We start from the raw sequence: 26963 nt of genomic DNA on the forward strand, positions 1-26963 counted from the left end.
GATTGTGATTTCACATTTGGTGAGGGGGGAGACGGATAGGGTGGTTTCTGGAACAAGCAGAATTGTTCTGGTGAGCAAAAGTCTAAAGAATAAATTAATAGGATTCCTTGTTCAGGAGATGATTCTAAGCTCTGTGTAAATTAGGAGGAAGTTGAGACATGAACTTTTGGAAGGCTTATGGGTTTTTTCTAAGTCTTCTTAGTGTCATAATTGTCAGATTACTAAAATGGTTCTATAATTTTCTGAGAAAGGTCATATTCTTTATTTTGTGGTACATAATTTATTTCTAGAATACCCATTGAGAGATGGTTTAATGCTAGATATTTTAGATATTAGTAGAAAGAATACTGGATTTTGAAATCAGAGGAACTTAATTAAAATCATGAGGAACTGAATTATTATCTGTATCTCACTTCATTTGGGACTTGGAATAGTTTATTGAACTTTTCAAGGCCCTGCTTACTCATCTGTAACATGATGGAGTTTGTACTGTGATCCAATATTTGTTGTGGATAGTGATTACTTTTAACATTCACTCCAAGATTTGGTAGCAATATAATTTTAGTCATGCCTGTTTTTTTTTAGCTGCAATTAATTTTTATCAGTGAAGGCAGAAATGGTAGATTTGAATCACGTCATTGTTGCATTTTAGGACACTGAATTTTTTATCTAGCTTTTTCTTCATATTTTTGAGTTAACTTTTTATTTTGGTGTTATTTTAAAAATATTTCTATAAAATGTTGGACATTTATTGAGTTAATTACCTCTCTCCACTTTAGGTAAATCACAGTATATCTTAATCTCTGAAAGTCTTTGGACAAAGTGAAATGATGTCAGAAGAAGATTTTGTCATTTCCCATGAAGCCTGGGTAAAACCAATGAGTTAGTTTGCAGCTAAAGATTTGAATGTCTGTAAGTGGAATAGTGGAAGACTTTTAGTCAACTTCCAGAGAGGAAACGTGTAGGGATGGGGAGGAGACCTCCTCAATTTCTTTCCTCCCATCCTTTACCATGGATTTAGATTTCCCATAGCTGTCCTAGAATGATCCCCAGAACAGTATCACAGTCACGAGCTGAGAACAGCTTGGAAACAGAGAGGAAGGGCAGACTTAAGGCTCTCCAAGAAGTCCAACAGAAAAATCATAACATACCTAAAGGCACCATCATGAGGAATCGAGCAAAAGGATTTTGAGGAACTGTTATTTACTGCTTTACTTTATATCCTCTAAGCTTGAGGCCACTTTACCTACCTTGGATTCTGAAAACTCTCTGATGAGAGAATGTTATAGACTTTTGAGGGGATGTTTTATAGTAATAATAATTATATTATCTTAGTGATATTCCTTACGAAGACTGACAAATTAATATTAACTGATAATCATGGATGGGAATCACGCTGGTTGGGGCTTATGAACATTAGAAAAAAACCCCAACCTTTCAGGAAGACCCATAGAAACTTATAAATGGGGGAGATAAAGCAGTTGAACTCTAACACTTGATCTGTTAATGTCAGTACGTATTAGGATGGTGAGCCCAGAGCTTATCTGGATCACACTCACATCCATAGTTTTGATGAAAACTTTTTTCCATCTGTGTTTTTTTTGGGACTGTAATATTGTTGACTCTCCAAAGAGAATGTAATCAATTTTGTAATAAACATGGAATTCACTCAAATATAAAACTGTGATGCTATTTTGTGGTTGCTTATAAATAGATAATGAAATAATTTATGCCCCTCCTTCATGTATTCAGGATTCCATTTATATCTTATTTGTGTATAATTGGGCATTTTATCTTTGAGGGAACAGGGAGGCAGCGATCATTTGGCCATGGTACAGTAGTAGAGGAAACATGCACAGGAAATACATAATGTTATCTATGTCCTGGGGTCCTCTCCAAGTAGATATGTAGATTGTTAGAGATAAAGGAAGATATTCTTGACATTTTCAATTGTTAGTCCTCCTCAGACCCCTAAATTATTTCATATTCATATATATCTCATATTACTTATGTCTCTACATATTTTTAGTAGAATCTAAAACTCCTTGAGAGGATCATTTCTTCTCTCTTTCTCTGTATTTCTATCACACAAGCCAAGGCTGAGCTTATATCCAACTTAAAAATCCCCTGTGCTTCATCAATGTTAGTTAAGTTGAATTTTTCTTTAAAATGAGATGACTGTTAATCATTTACAATTAGTATACCCCCGTTGATGTTTTATTCATTCACTTGTTCCAACATAAATGTATTTATTTCATGCAGAGCATTGGGTTAACCACTGGAGGAGCTTTGAGGATTGTAGTTTGCTATGATACACATGTAAAACCCAGTGGAATTGTGTGTTGGCTATGGGAGGGAGTTAGGGGAAGGGGAGGAAAAGAACATGATTTTTGTAATCCTAGAAAATACTCTAAATTAATCAATTAAATAAAAAACAAAAATTAATTTTTGTATGTGATTATATGTACATATATCCATCCATCCATCCATACATACTTACATATTATTATTTAAAGACTAAAATAGTGATCAAAATGTAAAAACAAATCACGCCAGTCTGTCAGAGTTGGATGGAGAATATGTATGTTAAAGTCCATATGTAAAAACTGGCCCATCTGCAAATAACAGATGGCACTTTTCCAAAGGCAAGAAAAAGCTTGATTCAGGGTTTAAAAATAATAAAAGTTAATATAAAATGCTTTTTCTTGAGTTAAAAGCCATTAATAAGAAAATGTACTCTCTTGAGTTATATTAAATAAAAACCTATTAGGTTAATTAAAAATACTTTAAGGTTTTTCTTTCTTTTTTAAAGGGAGACTACTTTGGATCTTTCTTTTTCAACTCAAAGTGTCTTTAAGATGAACTTTACTGTTTGTAAATCAATCTTTTCCTAGCACTTGGCCAGGTCCCATGTGGTGATTAGTAAAGTTAGCCTGGTTTCTGCTTATTGGCTTTAAAGTACATATCCATATCTATTAATCAATGAATGTTTGAGCCCCTTGAATGTGCTTGGTCCTGTGGGAGATACAGAGGAAAGAATCTTGTAAAGTGCCCTCCAGGCCCTTACAATTTAATTAAGGAGACAAGACTAACACAGGAGACAATTAAGGAAAGATACAAGACAGTATGTAATTAAGTGCTAAACTGTGTGAAGAGAACTAAGAATTTTCCATTTAATGTATAAATGATGGGAGTCTTCGTTAACAAAATGTAAGAAATACCACCATTTCTTGAGAGCAAATGAAATTGGTTTGTTGATTAAATTTTCATTTTATGAGACAAGATTTCAGAATGAAATGAATAAAGGTTGGAATAGCTACCCAGTAATAAAGTCATATGTTGCTTTTAAGCTTTTGCTGGTGACAGTCTACCAAGGGAAACTACTCCAAGCCTTGAGTCTTCAGCAGCCTCTGTCTGTTCTTCCCTTTGCCCATTGATTGGTCATTCTTGGATCAGTTTGGGGTTAGAAAGGGTTTTAGATTTCTAGAGCAAATTTCCTTTTCTTTATCATTCCATGTCTTAGATCACTTTGAATTTCATTCAATTCAACAAAACTTTAGTAACAACATGAAAAGACAAAATTGAAGGAATCTTGCCTTCAAAGAGTTTATAGTTTGCTGTGTTGATGGGGAGAGTAATAAGTACAAAAGAAAATAAATATCAATGAATCTATCAATAAGCATTTATAAACTCTGGCCAGAGAGTGTGCTAGACTCTGGGGATACAAATATAATTATTGATTATAAAAGAACTTGCATTCTAGTATAACTATGTTTATAAAGTAATAAGAAATAATTTCAGAAAAGACAAATCAGCAAAGACAAAATGTAGGCAGGAGATCCACTTTCTCACCATTTTCATTCCTATAAATTCCCTTTTCCTCCTAAATTCCCCTCTTTTGAAACCTGTATTGATCTGATTAAGTTGGCGTGTCTGGATTTGGAAGAACCTAATTGGGATAAAATCATTTACAATGACTGATTTCACATTTCACAAAGTCATAATGCTTAGTTTAGTACTCCCTAATGGATTTTTAGTAAAATGATATTAATAATATGCAAATATTATCTAGCTTTTTGACTCCTAGTATCATTTTGGCATTTTCTGGTCTCCTTTAATTTTTTTTTTTGTGTAGCATGTCAACTTTAAAATAATAATAACTAGTATTCCTGTAACTTATCATCCTCAGAATGGACTAATCCTTATTATCCTTTAATTTCTTCTTAAAGAAAATGGGTGCTTTTACAAACCTTATTTTGTTATGATTGTTATTTTTAAAATTTCATTTATTATCAATGGGAAGGAATATATTATCTCCATTTTGGATATAGGGCTCTAGGGAAATGCTTTTTGTATATTTCAAGGTAAATAATAACCCTTTTCACAATTGCTCACAATTATGGGTACATTATTATTCATCTTTGTATAAAGGATTTCTCAGCAGGTGGGCAAGGACCACCTCCCTTTGCAGTGTCTGGGCATCTGCATGGCCTTATGGTGTGCTACTTGCTGATGGCAGTAGACATAAGTACTTACTTAGGATGTCTACTTGAGTAGAATCAACTAAATTGAAATAATAAAGATCATTACTATAAATCAATGGCTGGATAGGGTATGCTAGTTTATTAAAATCAGTAATAAGCATTTAATGGGAAATCAGAGGACATGCAGAACACCAATACAAATAACATTCAAAATGTGGAGATGAGGTTCTTAAAATTTTCCTTTGGATAAAATTTGGCAAAGAAAATGTACTTTTCTCCTATGCCTTTATGGAGATTCTTGTCTGGGTCACTATCTTTTTAAGAGATATACAGTCATGGGAAAACAACATTTACATAGCTTAATCTGTTTTATCTCAGATACTCTTGAGATTTTGAGACTACTTTATAGTTTAATGCCTCAAGATTGCTTCTCCAACTTCTTTTCTCCTTTTAGGGACCTTAGTCTTAGAAGCTCTTCCACAGTTGGATATTGACTTGATAAGGGTTACCTTAATGATCCTTCATTTCTTTTAGAAAAAAGGACATTGTGACTTTCTGTTATGTATAGTTGTTTTTCTTTAAAGTGTATATATTAAATTTAATATAATAGTAACAAAACTGTCCTGCTAGATAGCATCTTCTGATCAACTTGCTTCAGATCTCTTATGTGCATTTTGTTAACACTTTTTTGGTGCCACTCTTACTTTAATCAATCCCTACTACTACCAGAAGCTACTCCTGTATTAAATAAGTATCATCAAGTAGAAAAAATTAGCATTCATTTTCCAAGAGCTATTAAAATGCCATCATGTTGGGTAGACCCTCTGGAAGATTTGATGTGAAAGATGGTCTGAATAAGTTGGGATCTGCATCAGTAGGAGGGTTCAAACTGAAACATTCAATAATTCATTAAATATATTTAAAGCCTCTCCATGTGCCAGGTACTGTGCTAAATGCTGGGGATAAAAAGGAAAGCAAAAGATTTTCAAAGAGTTCATGGTCTAGTCGATTGCAACTCCACTGATATATTCTGTTTCACTGGATAAAGGAATACCATTGTTTAAGATATAGAATGAGCCTGATAAATGATCTCTCTATTCATCCATTCATCCACTCTACTTTGTTCAGACAACATCTGGAAAATTATTGCCAATTTATGAGACCCACATTAAGTCATTGATTAGCTAGAGAATTGTCAGAGGACAGCAAATAGAAGGGGTTGGGATATGCACTATTGGATGGAGAAAGATCTTTACTTTTTTCCATATGATGGTAAATTGAAGCAATTGGGAAAGTTTAGCCGGGAAAAGAAAATACAAGGAGGTTTGGATAATTGTTTTTAAGTGTTTCAGGGACCATTATATGATAGAGGTTATTAGGCCCATTCTGTCTGATCCTTGACAGATTTTAGAACAATGGCTAGAAGTTGCAAAAAGACAGATTTCCATTTTCATATAAAGAAGACTTCATTTTGACTGGAAGTATCCAAAAGTAGAATAGCTTGCCTCATTATTTTCCATCAAGCATCCTATGTTCTAGCAAAACTGGTCATTGTCTTGCTACTTATACATCACACGTCATTACCTATCTCTGTACCAAAGGTCTTTTTTGCTTCTAACTACAGATATTTCATGTTATCTTCCTTTTCCCCCCAGTCAACATCAGAAGCTTCCTATTACCTCTTAAATTTGGCATTTAAAGCTCAACAATCTTGCCCCTTTCTCTATTTATAGACTTACTAAACATACTCTTTTTACATACATGTCCATACACGTTTACTCATTCTGTGGTCTAGAAATTGTAAGAATTAAAATTGGTTTTGGTCAAACATAAGAGTTGGAAAAAGTTGTTGTGGTCACCATTTTAAAAAATTAACTCAGGTCACAATGCTGTTAATAGCTTTAGTAGCTTTATTACAGAAAAGTAGAGATAATAGAGAGGGAAATATAGGAAGGAGGTAGAAAATATTGCCTAGCTAAATACCCTATAATTGCTAATCTGGGGGAATCCAGCTCAACTCTGAAAAAGGCTCCCTCAGGTCCCAATCTCCAACCAGAAGTTGTGGTAGTCTCTTCAGCAAGAGCCCCCAATGCAGAGTCCCCAATGCAGCAGAATCCTTCCAATGTAGAAGTGCCTCCAACACAGAAAGTTTCTCCAATGCAGAAGAAGTTCCTCCAACCCAGAGGCCCTCCAATGCAGAAGCAATGCCCGTTCAGCCCTCTGGTCTTGCCTTTTTATAGCCCTTTTCCCACATCACTTCCCATATTTCTGGTTTCTACTTCCTTTCACTGTGGGCTGGTCTACCACATCTCAAGAACCAATCATAGTTTCTTAATTTGCCTAGCATTGCCCATAGTAGGCAGTGCTTGTGGGCTCCACTTGGATCTTTGAGGGTGTGAACTTCCTTTTCTAATAAAAGGTTCTTCAAATGTTTGTGTGTAAAAGGAGGGGCACTCCAAGTTCTTGACTGATTAAGTTAAAATAAACAAAGGAGGAGAATTCTATTTACACAGAATACTGTTCTGCTTGCTATTCCTCATACCCAAAGATCCATCTTCTGTTTGTTTGCCTTTGCACTGATTATTTTCCATGGCTAGAATGCTCTCTCTCCTCCCTTTTGCTTTTTAGAATCCCTTTCTTCCTTCAAGACTAAATTCTCATGCCAATTTATCCTCTTATTCTTTCTTTCTTTCTTTCTCCCTCCCTTCCTCCTCCCCTCTGTCTGTCTGTCTGTCTGTTTGTCTCTCTCCTTGTCCATGCTACAAGTGCAGGGGCTACTTATAAACTCAGTCCTTAACTGATTGATGACAACTTTTTTCTTCATTTTTAATCTTTTGGGGTTGAAACTTCTTAGGTAGCCTGGTCCACCCTACTATCAGGGCCCAACATAATAATGTCAAATTCAATGAGGTCACCCAGTCATCATTGCCAACTGCAACTCTAAAATCGCAAGCTTAATAATTTCTCTCAGACTTAGTTTCCCTGGTAGCTGGGCATACAGATATGTACCATTACACCAATGTCAACTGCTGCAAGAAACCATTCCTGGTTCCTCAAGCTGCTTGTGCCTCTCCTTGTATCTCCTTTTTATGTATCTTGATTATTTTCTTTCCTATTAGAATGTTAACTTTGTACCCCATTGTTTAGCATGCTGAGTAGCACATAGTAAGTGATTATTAAATGATTGGCGATTGATCAGTTTTCATTGGCTGTCCCTCCATGCCATCCTTATCCCACTTTTGTGAATTCCTAGTTTTCTTCAAGGTTCAATATGAAAATTTCATTGTATATGGAGAGTTTCCTCATTTTCCCCAGCTACCAGTCTATCTCTCTTCCACCTCCCCCCCTCCCCCCCCCCGATATCTTTTTCTTGCTTCACTGGTAGTATTACTTCATAAATCACAGTATGAATATGAACTATTATTATTATTATTATTATTATTGACTTTTATTACATGTATATAATACTGCATTTACCCCCCCCCCCCCCGATTTAACAACAATAACAACAACAACCCAGTACTGGAAGAGGAAAAACCATTATTAATCACTGGAGCACAGACAGAAGAGAACAGCAACCAAAGATGAAATGGGGGACTTCCTTAAAAAGAGAGATAGAAAGATAGAGAGATGAATAGATAGGTGGTAATAAACTTAGGGTACAACAGAACATGACCAGTGATAGAATTTGTTTTGCTTGATTGCACATTAAAAACATTTTTTCCCCTAATTTGATGGGCAGTATGGAACAGAGGAGGGATTCAAACCCTGGTTGCCTAATTTCATTTCTGAGGACCTTTCTGCTGCATGGAAATTGGAAAGATTTTTTTCTTTAATTATTTGAAAAGCATTTATTTTTAAAGAATCTCATATATGAATTTTATTAATCTAATCCTTCACTAATTACCATTAACAAATAATTTAATGAAATAGTAATTAGTTATAAGATATTTTAATATTTTAATAAAAATCCAAAAATCCTTTGTTAAAAATTAGTCCATAACAACTTTCAATGACAGAATAGTACGATATCTCTAAAAATTAAGGAAAGGAGAATTGCTAGTAGTTTTTAGGAACAGAGTACTCCAGTATTTAACAGATCAAACAGATTTGTATGACATGTCTGAAACAGATCAATGACAGATTGTCTCAGGGCTAGCCCAGCAGGTATCAGTGCTGCAGGACTCCTCTCTGGCTGTGTCATTACCATATGACAAATTTAAGGTATTGGGAAAAGTCTAACTCTTTAGAAATATCATGAGTTTAATTTTCCATTCTAGGACATCTTTTTATTTATTTTTATTTTTTAAATTTATTTTTATTTTTTATGCCCACAAGGAATAAAATTTATTCTGTCAAGTCACATCGTAGTTAAATACCAAACAAAGATAATATTTTTAAATATAAGCTATCAGAAAAAATGAAGAAATCACTTACCAAGGATATTCAGTTAATATTACAGTAGATTTTTCAAGTAGACCAAGGAATGAACACAGAAAATTGAATTAAAATTTATATAAATTAAGAAACATTGCCCAAGAACACAGTATAATCTGTCCAGTAAACTACAGCCAGCATCATGAAAACAGGACATGAGAATATTAGAAGCAGACAGATTTTAGAGATTTTTCAAGAGAACCATCAACTTTAATGAATTTTAGGACATCTTTAAAAAATCTCAATATATGTGTATCAAAGTATAAATTTATATAGGTAAATTAGTAGCTGAGAAGTTGATAAAATAATTTTTTAGTTTAAATGTAATAATATTTTTTATATTTATATTTCCATATCACACTTCATGTATTAGGTAATGTTTATAATAAAAAGTTAGAGTCTCTATGATCTTTATTGTTATGGTGGCCAAGGACTAGACTGAGCTCTTGTTGAGCAAGGGCAGTACTGTCTCATAGCCAATGGTGTAATAATGGATCTGACAGCTTTTGAGAAGCTCTTACTTGGTAGGGGATGTGGCAACAGCATAGGGTTAGGCTTTGGATTATCTGAGATGTCAAGAAAAGAGGATGGAGGAAGAAAAAGATAATGAAGAATGATAGCTATCAGAAAGACATAAATGAAAGTTAGAATAAAATGGGAAAGAGACTAGCTTTCCACAATCTTTAAAACTTAATGCACATGCATAAAGACAGTAATTAGTTTGATATTATATTGGTATGCCATTAGAAGGTTTGAGGTAGGGGCAGAAGGGAGGACAAAACATGGAAGATGGATATGACTCTAGGAGGGCATAAAATGTCTTTCGTGGTCTTAGTGGTTAAGTTGGATTATGAGCTATGATATTCCCTCCTTTCATGGTTAAATGGAGTCATATGGGCAAATAAAGCCTACAGATGCCTAGAATCAGAGATTTAGAAATGGAAGAGACCACAGAGACCATCAATTCCAACCCTTTAATTTTAGAGATGAACAACCTGGTACCCAGAGAGGTTGAATGACTTTTCCATATTAATTATAGAAAAGCCCACTGAACAAGGACTCAAAGCCAAATCTTCTTGATTCCCAAGCTAAGAACCTATCCAGGAAATCTTGCTGCTTCATAGTTTCATCCTTGAAAGTCTTTGTCTTGATGTTATTCAGGTTGTGAGATGTAGTGGAAGAGGAAAACAAATGAAACTGGCTCAAGGACCAACATGAATAAATTTGTAAAACATGATGGTTAATTGAATTTAATCATGAGAAGTAGAAATTTGGAAAGGGACATGAGGAGGAGGGATAATTAAGTAGCTATTTATTACTTGTGTGCCCACATTGTGTCTGGTATGACACTAATTGTGTATTCAGGATGTAGCCTGTAGAAAAGGCACAATCTGTATCCTCACTGACAGGTAAGTGGAAGGAAGGCTAGATTTAAAAGCCAGGCTTCCTGGCTCTGGGATCCTGAATTTTGAATTTGGTGGCAAGGTAAGGGTGGGCAATTCTGCTTACCATCAGGAGCTTCAATTTCCTTTGAAAGGTAGCATGGTGAAGTGGATAGAGCACTTGACCTGGGTTTCAATCTACATCAGAAACTAACTAGTTGTTTGACTTGGGCAATTCAGTTAGTCTCTCTGAACCTCAGTTTACTAATCTGTAAAATGAGGAGTTTGGATACAATGACCTCTGAGATCCCTTCCCATTCTGAATTTATGATCCTTTGATCTTTAAAATGAACATAATAATATTTGTACTACTTCTTCACAAGGACATTATGGGATTCTTGTAAATTGTAAAGCTTTAATCTTGGATAATATTGTTTTCTTGGAGGACAATTTTCTAAAGCCTATATGTACAGTAACAGTGAAGGTGCTGATCTGCCTTGGGAATCTCTTTATGTAAATTTAATCATAGGCCAAGTCCCTGTCCTTTCCTCTATATCTATCTACAGGTAATATGGAGCATTAGGTATATTCATTATGTAGTATTTTTAGACCCAAGATCTATCCTAAATTCCTTGATAGAAAGATCAGGAAAGGAGGGCAGGTAGCTTGAGCTTTGTCCTAGCACACCAAAATTTAGAGCATGTTGATAGCACCTACGTTCTTGAATAGTGCAAAAACAATGAACATAACACCTATTCAGCAAAAATAATTAGGTGAAATATGAAGTTACCAGATGGTGCACTTCTTCCCCATTGAGCTCCTTCCTGGCTCGATTCTAGCCTGCTCTATTCCCAGTCCCTGTTGCCTTATGGGGTCCTGGGTCCCCTATAACCTGCCTGTGAGGGTCATTTCCCTAATTCTCTCCCTCAACAACTGAATTTGTATTAAATGCTGATTCAAGTATGCATTTTATGCTGCTTGTTGCAGGTGTCAAAAGTCCTAGTTACAACTGAGATTATCTCAGCATTTCTTGATGGGTTACTGTTGATGCTATTTTTCCTCAATGGATTCCAGGGATAACACTCAAAAAAATGGTGTGGCTATTGCTGAAATGAGAGTAATAAAATACGGAGCATCATAAAGCAAAGCAGATAAATAGATGGTGCTTAAATAGAGAGGAAAAAAAGAGGAGACAGTCCCTTTACTTCATCACAAGAGGGTCATAGAATGTTAGATCTTGACTGAACCTCAGATATCATCTAGTTTAACTTTCTATTTTACAAGCAGAGAAACTGGATTAGAGAGTTTAAGTGACCTGGTCAAAGTTGCACAGCTTAGTTAGTGTCAGAGCTTAGACTAGAAATTGGTGTCCAACATTCGGTTCAGTGCTTTATCCTTTGACATCCATGTAGCTCTCTCCCCTTTTAACCTATGTTTCCCTACTTTTTGACCAAAGTCCTTAAGAATTGAATTATGCATAGTTGACTAACTTAGATATACACTATTTAAAACTAGTTCTGGGTAGTGATATATTCAGTTGAATCAAGATGGCATAGGGACCAAGTCATAGGGTTACTGTCTCTAGCAAGGGTTTCCTTAGACAAGATGGATGTGGAGCGAGATGCTGGGTAGAAAAAGGGATTTGTATTAATAAACTATTTCCATGGACTTCATATTTTGTTACATAATTTAAAGGAAAATGTACAATTCCCTTTCAAACAATGTTCAATAATTATGTTACTTCTGTTGCTACTTGGTCTAGGTAGATAAGTTAGGCACCGATAGCCCTTTTATGTCCTGGGAAGAAGGAAGAAACTATTGAATATTAATTAGTTTGAAGTATTGCCATCATGAACTTTGCATTTCTTCACTTTCTTATTTGGCATTTGCTATTTTTTCTTTCTTTTTTAAAAAAATCTATTTAGACCCTTAAAGTCTTCTGTTCTAAAACTGAATTTTATACTATTAGATTTTGGCTTAGGGATTTTTCCCCCCTCTCCTGATTCTTTATACCTGTTGATATTTTTCTTGCTTTCTCTTACTTCCTTCTTTTGTTATTTTATCTTGTTATACCTTTACTACTGACTTCAAAAAAAGCCAAGTAGCCTCCCTACATAGCTAGACACACAAAGAACAGAAGCCTGGATTGTATCTGTGCCTACAAATATGTTGAGGGATTGAGGGTGAAGAGGCTAATCTCATTTAATGTTTTCAGTAGATGGAAAAAAACCCACAATTCTTTTTTATGGCTGAATTTGCCATCTAAGAAGATGGCTACACTGAAGGACTCAATACTTTTAAAAATTTAATTGAAAAGATAAAAGAAGCAGGTCTTCTTAGGCTAGAAGTGTTAGTATGTTTTGCATTTTTGATATCTAATGTCAAAGAAGATTATTTCATTCTCATTTTAAAACATTTGAGAAGTGGGACACTGGTAAAATAATTTTTTCTGAGACTTATGAACATGAATGTAGTTGTGTCTAAGTAATAATGGTATCTGAAACTTATATAGTTTCTCTGGGGGTGCTATTGTTATTCCTATTTTATAAATGAAGAAAATGAGGCAGACAGTTGTTGTGTGATTTACTCAAGGTCACATGTCTAGTAAGTGTATGAATCTGTATTTGAACTCAAGTCATCTTGACTTCAAGTCCATTATTTTATCCATTGTACCATCCATTGTTTGTTCAAATAAAAGGATCTACCATCTCCTAATTTCAAGTACTTGGAGAAAAAAGGAGTGTTTTAAAAATTAAAATTGTATTGCAAGCCTCCAACATGAATTCTGGATATCTTCTTTGGTATAAGCAGTGCCTTAAAGGAAGTGGGGAGAGGCTTAATGAAGTAGCAATGAGAAGCAAGGAATGTCAGTTAGCAAACAAAGGCACCAAGATGGGAAGTAGTGTGTAAGAGATGGGGTTTCATGTCTGAGGAACACAGAGTTCATCCCACCTCTATTGGGGTATGAACTAGACTTGTGATCATTGATATAGACCAGTGTTTCTCAAACTGCACTACAAGGAACCAGCACCATCTCCCCCCCCCCCTTTTATTTTTATTTATTTTTAATTTAATTTTTTAATTTATGTTTTTCTGAAAATTTTATTTAATTAGTCAATTTAGAACATTATTTCTTGGTTATAAGAATCATATTCTTTCCCTCACCTCCCCCACCCGTTCCTTTAGCTGACACGCAATTCCATTGGGTTTTGTATGTGTCCTTGATCAGAACCTATTTCCATGTTGTTGATGTTTGCAATAGGGTGATCATTTAGAGTCTACATCTCCAATCATATCCCCCTAAGCAGTTGTTTTTCTTCTGTGTTTCTACTCCCAGTTCTTCCTCTGAATGTGGATAGTGTTCTTTCTCATAAGTCCCTTTGAATTGTCCTTTGCTTTGCCGCAAGTAGAGAAATCCATTACATTCAATTGTGCCACAGTGTATCAGTCTCTGTGTACACTGTTCTCCTGGTTCTGCTCCTCTCACTCTGCATCAATTCCTGGAGGTTGTTCCAGTTCACATGGAATTCCTCCAGTTCATTATTCCTTTCAGCACACAATAATATTCCATCACCCCATTCCTTTTCTTTTAAATGAATATTAATAGATATTGAAAATAATCTCTTTTAAAGGATTTTTCTATAAAAACTATTTTTTTGAAATATCTCACTTGAAATATTCTATCACTGTTGATAAGTTTGAAAAACATTGATGTAGACAATTCCCAGATGAGGAAACTCCTATTAATGCCGGTTGGTCCCTTTGCTATAATTTGCAGTCTTAGAGATTTGTCTAGGACATTGAGAGATTGTGAATTCCTCATATGATCTTCCTGATTCCCAGGTAAATTCATCATTTACTAGCCCACACTGCCTCTCACCTTTCATCCCCAAAGAAGACCACACATATTTTACTTTGCAAAACTAAAAGAGTTATGTACATATTTGTTGTTATAATTCTTTCTTTGCATTTTGCTCCCTAAGAAGACTGAAAGCTGCTGGAAGACTGTTTTTACCTATTACATTTTCCTTGCTCCCTTCCTCCTTCCACACTCTTTTCTTCACAGCTTCTGTTGGTACCCAAAATAACATTTACAGACTGAAACAGTATTATTGTGAGACAAGTTTTACTTGCTTTTACAACATATTTTTTCTGTAGTCAGATAAAATATTTCCTTCTCTATTGACATTTTTAAAGAAAGTGGTGTTAGGAGAGTATAATTGGCTATTCAATTCACAGCTGCCTTCCCTGTATTGAGAACTTTGTCATGTAGTGAGCACTGGTAGTTGATGATTTGGGATTTCACTACTGTCTGCAGGTCTTATTTTCAACTTTGCTCTTTGACCCATAAGATGAATTGTGACAAGCTGAGGAAGACATCTGATCCATTTGAAATGATCCTGACCTGTCTTATTTTGAGTTGAAATAGTGAGATCGCTTTGTATTTTTTTTCTCTCTGTTTAGGTAAAATATAAAAGGGATTTTGAAGAAAGCAAAGGAAGAGGCTTCAGCATTGTTACAGATACACCTGAGTTACAAAGACTGAAAAGGACTCAGGAACAGATCAGTAACGTAGGTGACAATTTCCTTGAGGGATGGTCTCATGCCACAAAGATGGCCATGTTGCAGCTGAAAAGTGTGATTGGGTCATATAGAAGGCTTTGCTGCTGGAACTGACGAGAGTGAAAGGAATGGACTCCCTGTTGATTTCATGTGTGGGTGTGTAGGCAGGAGGGGAAGTGTCCCTAAATGTGTGACTGACCACACTCTTTTCTCTTGACACATACATAAACACATAAAATATAGCTCTCACTCATTGCACTTTCCCTTGTCTACTTACATCACGAATATGGCCACCAGAAGGATGTTTTGAATGTTTACATTTCATATTCTAAAGCATATTCCCTTGAACATTAATTATTGGGGTTCAGAACCTACTTATTGATTGTTTATATTTTTATGAACATTTTTCAAAAGGTAATTTTGGAACCTCAGTGAGACCCCCCGCCCCCTAGTGATCAAGTGGGTAAAAATGCAGATAACAGGGTGGTTGGTGTCCTAAAAATCTATTGTTTGCAATTATGCTCAGAATTTGGTGTAGTAAAATTTGTTACTTCTCCTATCCAAATGGGGCAATAGATCTCTTTTACAGCAGGCACTTATATGTGTGATTGCTTTAAGCAATGTATCCGGTAGAAATGTATTTGGTAAATTATGTTCAGCAGAGTAAAAGACTTACTTTGAAAAAGAATAATTTTGAAATTGGCCACCCTTAAATACTCGTAATATGGAAGTATTAATTCATCCCTCACTACAACAGGAATGGAAAGCTGTTTTATTAACCAGTCTAGTGTCCTATACCTATGAAGATGGCTTTTTAAAGGAGTTATTTATGAGGGAACTATTTCAAAAGCACTTTGGTAACATTTTATTCTTGGGTCTCTATTTGGTGAATATGAATTAAAACAATGGTTGCACACTATATAAGCAAACACATTTTGCTGCCCAAAGTAATGATTCATTTTGTATTTTACTTATTTATGGTTCCAGACTCTATAAATGGTATAGTCTCCATTTTCAGGGAATGTTGCCCATTATAAGGCTTTGAGCTTTACAATGTTTCAGGAGCTTCTATATTTTTTAAAGAGCACCTGGGTTCTCGCTTGCAATGGTGAGATAATATTATTTCTCTCAACTGTGATTTCAACAGCAATATTTCTTTTTAAAAATCATTTATTTATTCATTCATTTATCTATTTATCTGTCTCATCCTTCCTTCCTTCCTTCCTTCCTTCCTTCCTTCCTTCCTTCCTTCCTTCCTTCCTTCCTTCCTTCCTTCCTTCCTTCCTTCCTTCCTTCCTTCCTTCCTTCCTTCCTTCCTTCCTTCCTTCCTTCCTTCCTTCCTTCCTTCCTTCCTTCCTTCCTTCCTCTCTCTCTCTCTGTCTCTCTCTGTCTCTCTGTCTCTCTCTTTCTCTGTCTCTCTCTGTCTCTCTGTCTCTCTCTGTCTCTCTGTCTCTGTCTCTCTGTCTCGCTCTCTCTGTCTCTGTCTCTGTCTCTCTCTGTCTCTCTGTCTCTCTCTGTCTCTCTCTGTCTCTGTCTTTCTGTCTCTCTCTTTCTCTGTCTCTGTCTCTCTGTCTCTCTCTGTCTCTCTGTCTCTCTCTGTCTCTCTCTCTGTCTCTCTCTGTCTCTCTCTCTGTCTCTCTCTCTGTCTCTGTCTCTCTGTCTCTGTCTCTCTGTCTCTCTCTCTCTCTGTCTCTCTCTGTCTCTGTCTCTGTCTCTCTCTGTCTCTCTCTGTCTCTCTCTGTCTCTCTCTCTGTCTCTCTCTCTGTCTCTGTCTCTCTGTCTCTCTCTCTCTGTCTCTCTCTCTCTCTCTCTGTCTCTCTCTGTCTCTCTGTCTCTCTCTCTCTCTGTCTCTCTGTCTCTCTCTCTCTGTCTCTCTCTCTCTCTCTCTGTCTCTCTCTCTCTGTCTCTCTCTCTGTCTCTCTCTCTCTCTCTCTCTCTCTCTCTCTCTCTCTCTCTCTCTCTCTCTCTCTCTCTCTCTCTCTCTCTCTCTCTCTCTCTCTCTCTCTCTCTCTCTCTCTCCCTCTCAATTCTAGTATTACTAGAAAAGCCAAGCTGTGGGAGAAGGATATATTTTCTTAAATTTTGTATTCTTAGCTACTAGACAGGAGAAGACAAGGCCTGGTTGAGAAGGAATGGAAAATTTGGAAAGTTTAGTAATTGTATTAAAACTATGTGTGGGTTTTATTTTTTCCTTTTTTTTTTTTAAAGAGAAACTTTGTGAATATCCAGAGCTTCTGACTTAGGGAAATCCAGGACAGGTTTGCTCTTTAGCCATTATACCTGAGTCTCTCATCTTACCTAACATTGCATGCTTCTTCTTGCTACCACCTGCTGTACCATGGTTCTCACCTCAGAAAAGGGAAGGAGCTCTGATGGGAGCTTGGGAGAGAAACCTGAGGCAGAGAAACAAACAAACAAACAAACAAAAAGACTAGGATCATTTAGAGGCGGTGAACTTTGGTGCTATACCATCTGCATTTAGTAATCAAAAGGTTGGACAATGAGACCTAGTATGAAGGATTTAAAAGAAGTAGATGGGAATTTTCCTTGACACAGAAATAGAGAGAAGCTTTAAGTACAGAAGGTACAGAGACAGTGTCAAAGACACATTTTTTTGCTTGTTTTATTAATTTGCCTAAGGTTAGCCCTATTAGGTTTGTTATTTGAATAAAGTGGATATTTCTAAGGGTCTTTTCCCCCCCTATGACCAAAAGGGACTTAATTTCAAGTGGTTGTGACTTTGATCTCATAAAAAATTCTCCACATATTAAAGATGCCTCCTTTCCCTTTCCTTCCCCGTTCTTCTTTCTCTCCATCAATCAAAAGGCTTTTCTTTTCAAAACTAAAATGGTATCAACAACATATTCAATTCAAAGGCACATGTAATGACATTTCTTTTCTTGACCACCTTTAGTAAAACTGTATTAATCTGTACAAGGGTCATGCTGCATACAACACTACATTAAAAAGTTTTCACCATCAATCAACTGTTTTTCCCTCAAATTAAAATTTTTTACCTCAGAAATGCATACGCTGACTAATTTAAGGATGTCAATAAGAAGTAGCTGATGGGAAGGTAAGCAAGCACTTTAAAAAATTCAGACAATTGACTTTTGCATTGAAGAAGAAAATAATTAGCTGTTTTAAATCCATTTTTTATTATTAGCAGGGTTATAAAATTTTTATATACTAGAAGCTCTTCGAAAATCCTTCCTCTAGTGGACAGTAAACCTCTGAGAGGTATGTAATTTCTTCTTCATTTTTTTTATCCTTTCCATGCCCATATCAGTTTATCACCTTATTCTTTGTAAAGCTTGAAAATCAGTTGAACTGATTTCTAGGGTAATTTTGCTGTTTCATTATTTTAAACATATCAGTGATGTTGTAATCATGGGTATAACGGCCATATGTATATTGTCTATGTTGATAGGTTAATCTAAAATGTTAATTGTATGATTTTTCTTTTTGGAATTGACTCCCAATGAGAGTGTAGTCTCGTTAAAACGTTTGCTGCATAATGAAACTTTTACTTATTTGTGCCAGGAACTGGGGGTATTTCCAGGTTACTCAAAGATGTGTTTCTTGATTTTTTTCTCCCATTAAGAAAAGTTGAACAGATCAGAAGAGATTGCAAAATGCTAATTACTAGGTGACCCTGAACAAGTTTCTTTAACTTAATGCTCCTGGCAATTCTCTGAGACTAATTTACCAGCCGAGTTCACATTGACATTGGAATAGGTAGTTTTCTTATCAGAAGTTTTCTATATGAAAGAAATCCCAGATCTAGTCTGAGGGAAAAGAAAGGGAAAAAAAAGACACTACTTATATCTTTCCAAAATATTTAAGATTAACAGGCATTCTAAAGTCTTAATCTAGTTTATTTAAAAAAATCCTTATCTTCCATCTTAGAATCAATATTGTGTATTGTTTTCAAAGCAGAAGAGAAGTAAGGGCTGGGCAATGGGAGTTAAGTGACTTTCCCAGGGTCACACAGGCAAGAAATGTCTGAGACCACATTTGAACCCAGGACCTCCAGTCTCTAGATCTGGCTGACAAATTCACTGAGCCACCTAACTGCCCCAATCCAGTGGGGCAGTTGAACTCATGGACTGGAGACTGAGTGTTTTGGAGAGGAGATGTAGAAATGTCCAGGCCAAAAGGTGATCTGAATCATCATACTGGAGATATTATTCTAACATATTTTAAGCATAAATACATGATTTGTTAGACATTCATTTCAAGAAGGATTATTAGAATTCACAAACTTGCCCTGGGGTGATAATACGGGATTTGACAAATTAATGTTCTTAATGACCAAGTCTAGATATTTTATGTGTATGTCATGATGAGCCAGGCATTTGGAATTGCTCGTGTGTCTTGCATTATAGGGCTATTTTCAGATACATATAAATTCATTTACCCAGAATTTTGAACCATTTAACAATGAACACACACTTGCAAATTGTGTCCATAATGAAATAGCTTTCTGATTTGGATCCAGGTCTTTTCTTTTGGTGTCAACAAAGAGAGAATATCGTACATGGATGGCTTATTAAATGCTACAATTTAAATTTCTTGTTCTAGGTGAATGGGGACTTGGAGCAAGATTTCTAGTTAACTGACTAGTTATATGCAAAGGAATAGAACTCCACTGCTAAAAGAGAGTTGAACGATTCATAAAGGGTTGCTGAAGAAGCCTACATTTGACTCATGTTTATTAATATTCATGAAGAACTGTTGAACTGAGCTCTTAAGACACCCAGCATTTGACTTGAGGACCAGTCCTATAGGAAGCCCAGGAGTTACACCATCAATTAAGCTGAAGATCACTTTGAATAATTTCTGTTTGCCCACTAAAGGTAGGTATGTGTGATCCGTTATGATTCTTGTATGGTTAATTATAGGTGGTCAATGCCAATTCAAGAGTTCTGCACTCTGCCTGCTTGTTTCTAGTATGTGAGAGTCCTTCCATTTTCCATGCCAAAACTACCTGACCACCATTTATTTTATTTTATTTTTTTAAAAAATCCTTTAGGAGCAACCCTCCAGGTTGTTCCACTCATGCTGTCTTGCTGGCCAAAAATTCAACATTACTAATAAATTGCTCTCTTTACTTTTAAACTAAAAAAATCCTTTACCTTATCTTAGAATTAGATTGTTTCTAAGGCAGAAGAGATAGGCAAATGAGGTTAAGGGACCGGCCCAACCTTACTCAGTTAGGATGCATCTGTGGTCAAATTTGATCCCAGGACCTCCCTTCCATCTCTTTTGTCCTGGCTCGCAAGTCCATTGGGCCACCTCTCTGCTCCTGTCTTTTATTTTGGTAAGCATCCTAGCATTTGAGGACTTGTTTAAGAACTTTGTTAGTGCCTATTTAATTGAAAATATTTTCTTTATTTAGCAGCAAATCTCTTTTGGGATTCCCCCCCCAAAAAAAACTATACTGCAAACACACATGAGGAGAAAAAAGAATTCTTGCGTTTAATGTTTTAAAACACTTTAACTGTCAATGGGGCATTCTATGTTTTGTTTCTGTTTTTAGTTATTTTTTTTTAATTTGGAAAGCATATGAAAATGGCTTATTCAAATTTCAGGCAGTTTACTGTCTCTGTCTACAGCGTGAAGCCTTTCTGTGGCAGACCCAAATAACTGAGCTGTTGCCATAGCTACTCATCTGAGTGATGGGGCAATCTTTGGAACATTATTGGCACATTTTGTCCTGCCTGTTTACTAACTACACCACAAAGTGCACTCTCAACTAGCTGAAACAGATTGGAGATACACTATCTCCAAAAAGGTAACATCAAGCCCAGGGGGGATATTTGCAAACTTTGTAGTGGCAACAGAATCTAGAAGAAAAATATTCCTTATTTATTCTTACATTTGATTTAAGGGAAAGAGAAAAACCACATGAAAAGCAATGAAAAAATAGATGGGCAAATATGTATTTCACAGGATGAATTATGTGGTGAGTGATTTGTTAGTGGATTTGTGTGTATATTTATGCCATCAGGTATTCACTGGATTGTGTGTGTAAATAGTTTTGATTTTAAGGGGAATTCTTAGTAAAATAATAACAATAATGATAGTAATAATACCTATTTTTATAGTCTTTAAAGTAAACTAGAACATTTTACATATGCTATTTCATTTGGTTCTTTCCATAATCTTTTGGGGAATATGGCATTATTATTCCCATTTTACCTATGAGGAACCTGAGGTTAAGAGAATTTAAATGACTGGCCCAGGATCACATCTCTTAGGTTTGTATGTATGTGTGTGTGTGTGTGAGAGAGAGAGACAGAGACAGAGACAGAGACAGAGAGAGAGAGAGAGAGAGAGAGAGAGAGAGAAATGATTCAAACCTGGGTATTCCAAGTCTCTTGGTCAGTAGATCCTTGGCAGGATTACTGTTTCACGAGACTTGCTCACTTCATTCCCAAATCAGTTTAATCTCTGGACTTTTCAACTACCATAGCACTTTTGAGATTTTCTAACCCTTCCCACCATCTGCATCAGTCCCAGCCCTCCACCAATTTCTGGGTGCCCTTGATTCCAATAGATGTTCTAATTCTAATAATTAGAACATAAAATACTTGAAATTAGGGATCATTTTGTTTTCTTATTTTGAATCCCATAGTTAGCAGAGTGCCTTAAGCAGAGTATATACTTAGTATTCTCTCTCTCCCCTTTCTACTCGCCCCCTTCCCCCTTTCCATTTCCCCTTTCTCTCCTGACCCATTCCCCAATCTTTTCCCTTTCTCTCCCTCCTCTTCTCCTTCTGCTCTTGCTGTGACAGCTTGACTCACAGCACCCAGGTCTTTTCCTTTCACAAGTAAAAACCATATGTTTTACTTGAAGGAATCTTCCCTGTTTCTAAAACAAACTTTCATTCTCATATTCATGTTAACTCTTTCTTTTCAAAAGAAATAATTATATACTAAAATGTTTTTTTTTTAATGTCCTATACTAGAATTATAGTTGAAGAAAGAATTCCTAGGATGTTGGAGAATATTGAAATGCAATATTTTATATCTTATGACAAATTGATAAGCTATTGATGATGTAGGCAGGCCCTCTTAGCCATGTTATCTATTATGGAAATCTGAGAATGTAAAAATAAGTTAATCATTTACAAACTAGTTGGCTTAAATGGATATACATTTCTGATCTAGTTCTCTGTGAATTATTGTGAGGCATTTTCAGAAATATTGTATCATTGGAGCTAGACATTGCCTAGTGATTGAAAGCCTGTGTCCACGATCTATTAAAACATTTGACTCAAAGTCAGGTTGGATATTGAGGGTAGGCATCAGGGTGGGAGCGATTATCTAGTGATTCTGAGTCTTTGTTTGTAATTTAAATAAATCATTTTGACAGAGACTGACTGTAACCATGTTCAGGATGCTGACAGTGTGAAATTGAGTTGTATGGTGGACATGAGACAAGCAGTCAAGAGAAATCCCTAAAGGCATAAATTTGTTATGTAATTGGGTCAACTCATGCATGAGAAATGCATGCTAATTGTAAATTGGTGGCAAAATTGTAGTGTATCAGGCAATTAGTTCTTGTATTAACCCAAACAATTGACAGAGTGACATTTTCTTCTTCCGTTTTATGTATAGAAACATGACGGTATTTAGAAAAAAAGAGACGGCTGAAAAGTGAGAAGTCATTTGAGGTTAAAATAGATGGTACTCTGTTAATATCATTCAAAAATATAAATACCTTATAAGTAATTGGATATTTTTTTGGGAAAGCCTTTAATTGGGAAGAGGGTAGTCTTATTATGTATATGTGTATGTGTATATGTGTGTGAATACGTACGTGGATGTGTGTATGCACATGCAAAGTTGAAAATTGATTTTTATTCTCTTTTAAGACAAGCTAGCACAGATTTAATATTCCCCTTTGCTGTATGTACCTAAATGTCTTACTCTTGCAAGTTCACTCAGGTAACCTCTTATAACTTTTAACTCCACTTTTATATTATGACTTGCACCCCAACCCTTGGAACTTCCCCCATCACCCACTTTGCTGCAAAACTTGATTAACCTAAGGGTCAATCTCATCAATTTAAAACCATTGTAGCAACTCCCAAGCCTAATCCTGAGAACTGATCTCATCTCTCAGTGATGTAATGGGGAGGAGCTGAAATGACACTTATCCCATCACTTCATTAAAAATGACTACCAGTTGGAAGGAGACACACCTGTGTTGTTAGATTTTTCTCTGTCCTCTTGTTAATTACTATAAAAAACCCATCATCCCTTACTCTGGTCTTTGGCCATGGACACCATTGATTCCATCTATTGACAATTGCTGGTCCTGATAAGAAAAGATGGTGCCCAGAGCTTTGTCTCTTAGAATTTCTCTTAGGAGATGTGTGTGTGTGTGTGTGTGTGTGTGTGTGTGTGTACTTATGTATGTATGCATGTATGTATGTACATATGTATGTATGTCTGGCCAAACTGGTCAGAACTGGTTAGGTGCTGAAGCTGGAATTTGAGCTACAACCTCTGCATCGGACAATGACTTCACAAAGATGAAAACATTTCTCTTTGTGCACTGCATTTTAGGCATAGTCAGCAATAACGACCAAATAAGAGAATAGGTGGTTCAGTAAAACTTATCCATGTAGCAAAATGAACAAACTTGAAATACCTTCCTAGATGATGCTTCCTTTCATTATCTTTGTGTACACAAGGCAAATGTACAATAGAGAATTATAAAGGAGATAAAGTCTTTTACAAAAATGTGCATATTAAGTCATTTAAAATTTTTTTAAAAGTGCTATCAGATCAAGTCTGTCAACTTGTGTTTTTTTAAACTCCTACTATGTGCCAGACACTGTGTTAAGTTCAGGTAGTGCTCACAATAATTTTTTTTTTATTGTCCCAGGAAAGGTTACTGAGGAATTGCATGAAAGGAAAAAAAAGGATATTATTCAATATTCTTTCCAAACCCATGTTTTGTTCTCACACTTGATTTTATTTAATTTTTTTTCAAGAAGAGCCTTATATAAAAGTATGATCTTTTAAGCCTCCAATGGTTACTTGTACATAGCAAACAGGAGTATTTGCAAAAATAATCTGTCCCAACTTGTAGGTCTGTACAAGACTCAAACTGATGTAAAGACCCCCTTTTAAAAATAAAAAAATGGCTTATTATCCTATTCCTTCTCAATCTCTACTTGAAGAAAGTATCCATAATATACACATGGGAAATTTCTGAGTAACTTTTTGCCTTTCCTAATTTTGAACAGTGTTTTCCAACCTATTTTTCTCTGTTCTTCTTCCTCATGTTTATATTCGAGCCATTGAGTAGTTCTTCATAGAATTTCTTTGTTTCTTTATCTTTATAGCATATATGAAAACATCAGTATCAATTATTCATTATGAATCCAATTTCTATGCTTATCATGTGTTCAACAAGACAAGATGACCAAGGATCCCATGAAATGAATTTTTTTGTTACTCTGGTAAGAAGTGGTAGTGGTATATACTCATGCCAACTTGACCAACTCCTTAAAAAGCCTCTCAAAAAAGAACTCACGAGTCATCTTTCCATTTAACTACAACTTTATTTTCTCTGATGATAAGGGACATTTTTGATTACTGGGCTACAATTTCATTTAGAACATCAACAAGTGAATTCAGTTTTTAATATTCCAAAAACCATGTGATTTTTAATGAGTTCTGTCCCCTTTTCATGTCCTAGTTAAAATTTACAGCTCAGAATGTATACTTCTCACTTTGTGTACCAGACAAATTTGTCCTGCACAGATGTGGCAAATAGATGTGGGAGAGAAGTGATGATAAAAATGGAGAATTCCTATGACTGTGGGGAAAATGAACAATTATTGTATCTGTAGACAACAAAAATCATTTCTGTTGTCAATTTCTATTTCATGCCTTGAGGCAAAATTTGAATCTTATTTACATTAGGAATAACTTTGTAGTTTAGCTTTATTAAGTCTGGTTAGAAATGCATTTAGCTTTTCTGGACTTCCAACTGTGAATAAAGTAACTAATTGCATCACTGAATTTTACTTTCACATCAGATTATAGAATTGTTGCATTTTTTGGGTAGGTAATGTAAATCTATTATTCTTAAGATAGGCAAAATTGAGATTTAGATTTATATTAGTCTCATATATAGGTGGCTTAAAGTGGTGGTAGGATCATTATTAAAGAGGAACATTTTTTTAATTGAAAAGCTTAAGTAAGAAATGTCTGATAACTTGAATGAAGTTTTCAGATTCATCAAAATGAAATGATTTAAAAGTGGCAGAGATTTTTTGCTTTCTTGAATTTTCATTTTTCAACATATAAAGATGTTTTCTTTTCTAATTTGCATTTTCCTCTAATTTTCCAGGATGAATTATATGCCATTAAAATTGCCTTTTCTTTATTTTTTCAATGTGCTTTATTGCTTTATTTTTATGGCTTTCTTTTACTTAACAGTTGCCTAGGCAGCATTTGAGACATTGTGTTTCTTGTGACAGAATAAAATGTCACGCTGCTGCTTCCTTACAGAAGCATTTTTAAAAAGTCTCAACCCTTAATTCTCAGAGAACGAAGTGACTTCTATAATGCCCTTAGACTTTACATGGCTTTGAGGACAGGGGAGATATAATCTGTTCCTGCCTGCTCATATTTATGCTGGATTTCCATCTGTGGCTATATTATTAATTGTGACCAAGCTAACTCTCATTTTATTTGGAACAATTTAACTTCTTAATCTCCTTATTCTTTGAGGAAACAAAGGGGATAGAATTTGCTTGTGTCTCTATAAAATCTGAAAAAGAGATAAGAGGATGAGATTTCCTATTTCAATTAATAGCATTAGAATGAATGTAGATGGGGTTAAAAAACCATTTATTCTTTGTAACAGCGGAATTATTACAGAGACAAAGAAGTTACCTTGCAGAAGTTAGAGGAATTAAAAGATTTATTTTTATTCCTGTAAAATCTTAAGCATATTTTGATATTAAAAACAAAAATTATATTACCTTATAACAGTTATGCATCATTTAACATATTTATTGAGCATCTGCAATGAACACCACACTATGAGGATATAAAAGAAATGTAAGACAAAGTTTTTGTCTTTAGAGAATACATTCCAGTTGGGGAAATAAGACATATATATTTTAAATAAGGTTACAAGTGCATAGTGTAGAAGAGAAACCCATTTTGGGGGAAAGGTAATACATCAAGTATTGGCTGCATGGAGCTCACAGTCCAGGTGGGACATCTAGGTGAAATCATATTTTAGGCAGTTAGAAATATGAATCTGGAGCTTTCAAGAGAGGTCAGACGTGTAGAAAGAAACTTGAACTTGTGTAGTGGTGATAGTTGAGATTATGGGAGAGAGTGATATTGCTAAGGGAGAGAATTTAGAGAGACTTGAGGGACACAGTTAGAATCTTAGAGAATGTTAACCTTAAGGGGTAGAGAAGAGAAAGAGGATCCAGAAAAAGAAACAAAGAAAGAATGATCAGAAAGAGGAGCAAATAATCAGGAAACTATCTCCATGGTTTCAGAAGTCAAGAGAAGTGAGTGGATAGTGTGGAAATGGCAAGATGAATTGCTGGGTTCTTCCTCATTGGAGGTCTTTAATAAGAGGTTGAACAACCAGTTGTTACATATATTGGAGGGTTTTTTTTTGAAGTGGGCTGTAATAGATGGTTGCTGGGGCATTTTCCAGGTCTTAAATCTGAGTACTTTCAACATATTCCTACATTTAAAAAATAACATTATTATATTAGTATTATTTGCTTTTATTATATCAATTCTCATTTTAAAAAACTATCGGGTTAATATTATCCAAACTGTAAGAATCAAGCAGGTCCTTAACATATCTAGATTTTATTATTTCAACAACAGTGCTTGAAAATAATCACTAAAGCATAAATAATAGAAACTTAAAAAGGAGAAATTACTAAGGAATGCAAAGAAACTGAAATAATTGACTTTTAGGGAATGATAAAGGATTCATATGTAATCCATAGTACTGAATTTCAACTTTGAAGGAAGCTATAGATTCCAAGAATGAAATGCATTTATTATAAATTCTCATGAAGTGCCAAATG

At 35.3% G+C, this 26963-nt stretch overlaps 1 protein-coding gene across 2 annotated transcripts in view; it reads left to right on the forward strand.

Annotated features, from left to right (window-relative positions):
* NEBL (nebulette) overlaps window positions 1-26963 on the forward strand; it is a 479586-nt gene that overhangs the window by 236911 nt on the left and 215712 nt on the right. For both annotated transcript variants that reach the window (XM_007504894.3, XM_056800135.1), the window contains exon 4: window positions 14768-14875. In XM_007504894.3, the coding sequence (XP_007504956.2) occupies window positions 14768-14875 (108 nt within the window). The remainder of the gene's footprint in view (window positions 1-14767; window positions 14876-26963) is intronic.

The sequence above is a fragment of the Monodelphis domestica genome, chromosome 5 (assembly GCF_027887165.1).
Source record: "Monodelphis domestica isolate mMonDom1 chromosome 5, mMonDom1.pri, whole genome shotgun sequence".
Lineage (NCBI taxonomy): Eukaryota > Metazoa > Chordata > Mammalia > Didelphimorphia > Didelphidae > Monodelphis > Monodelphis domestica.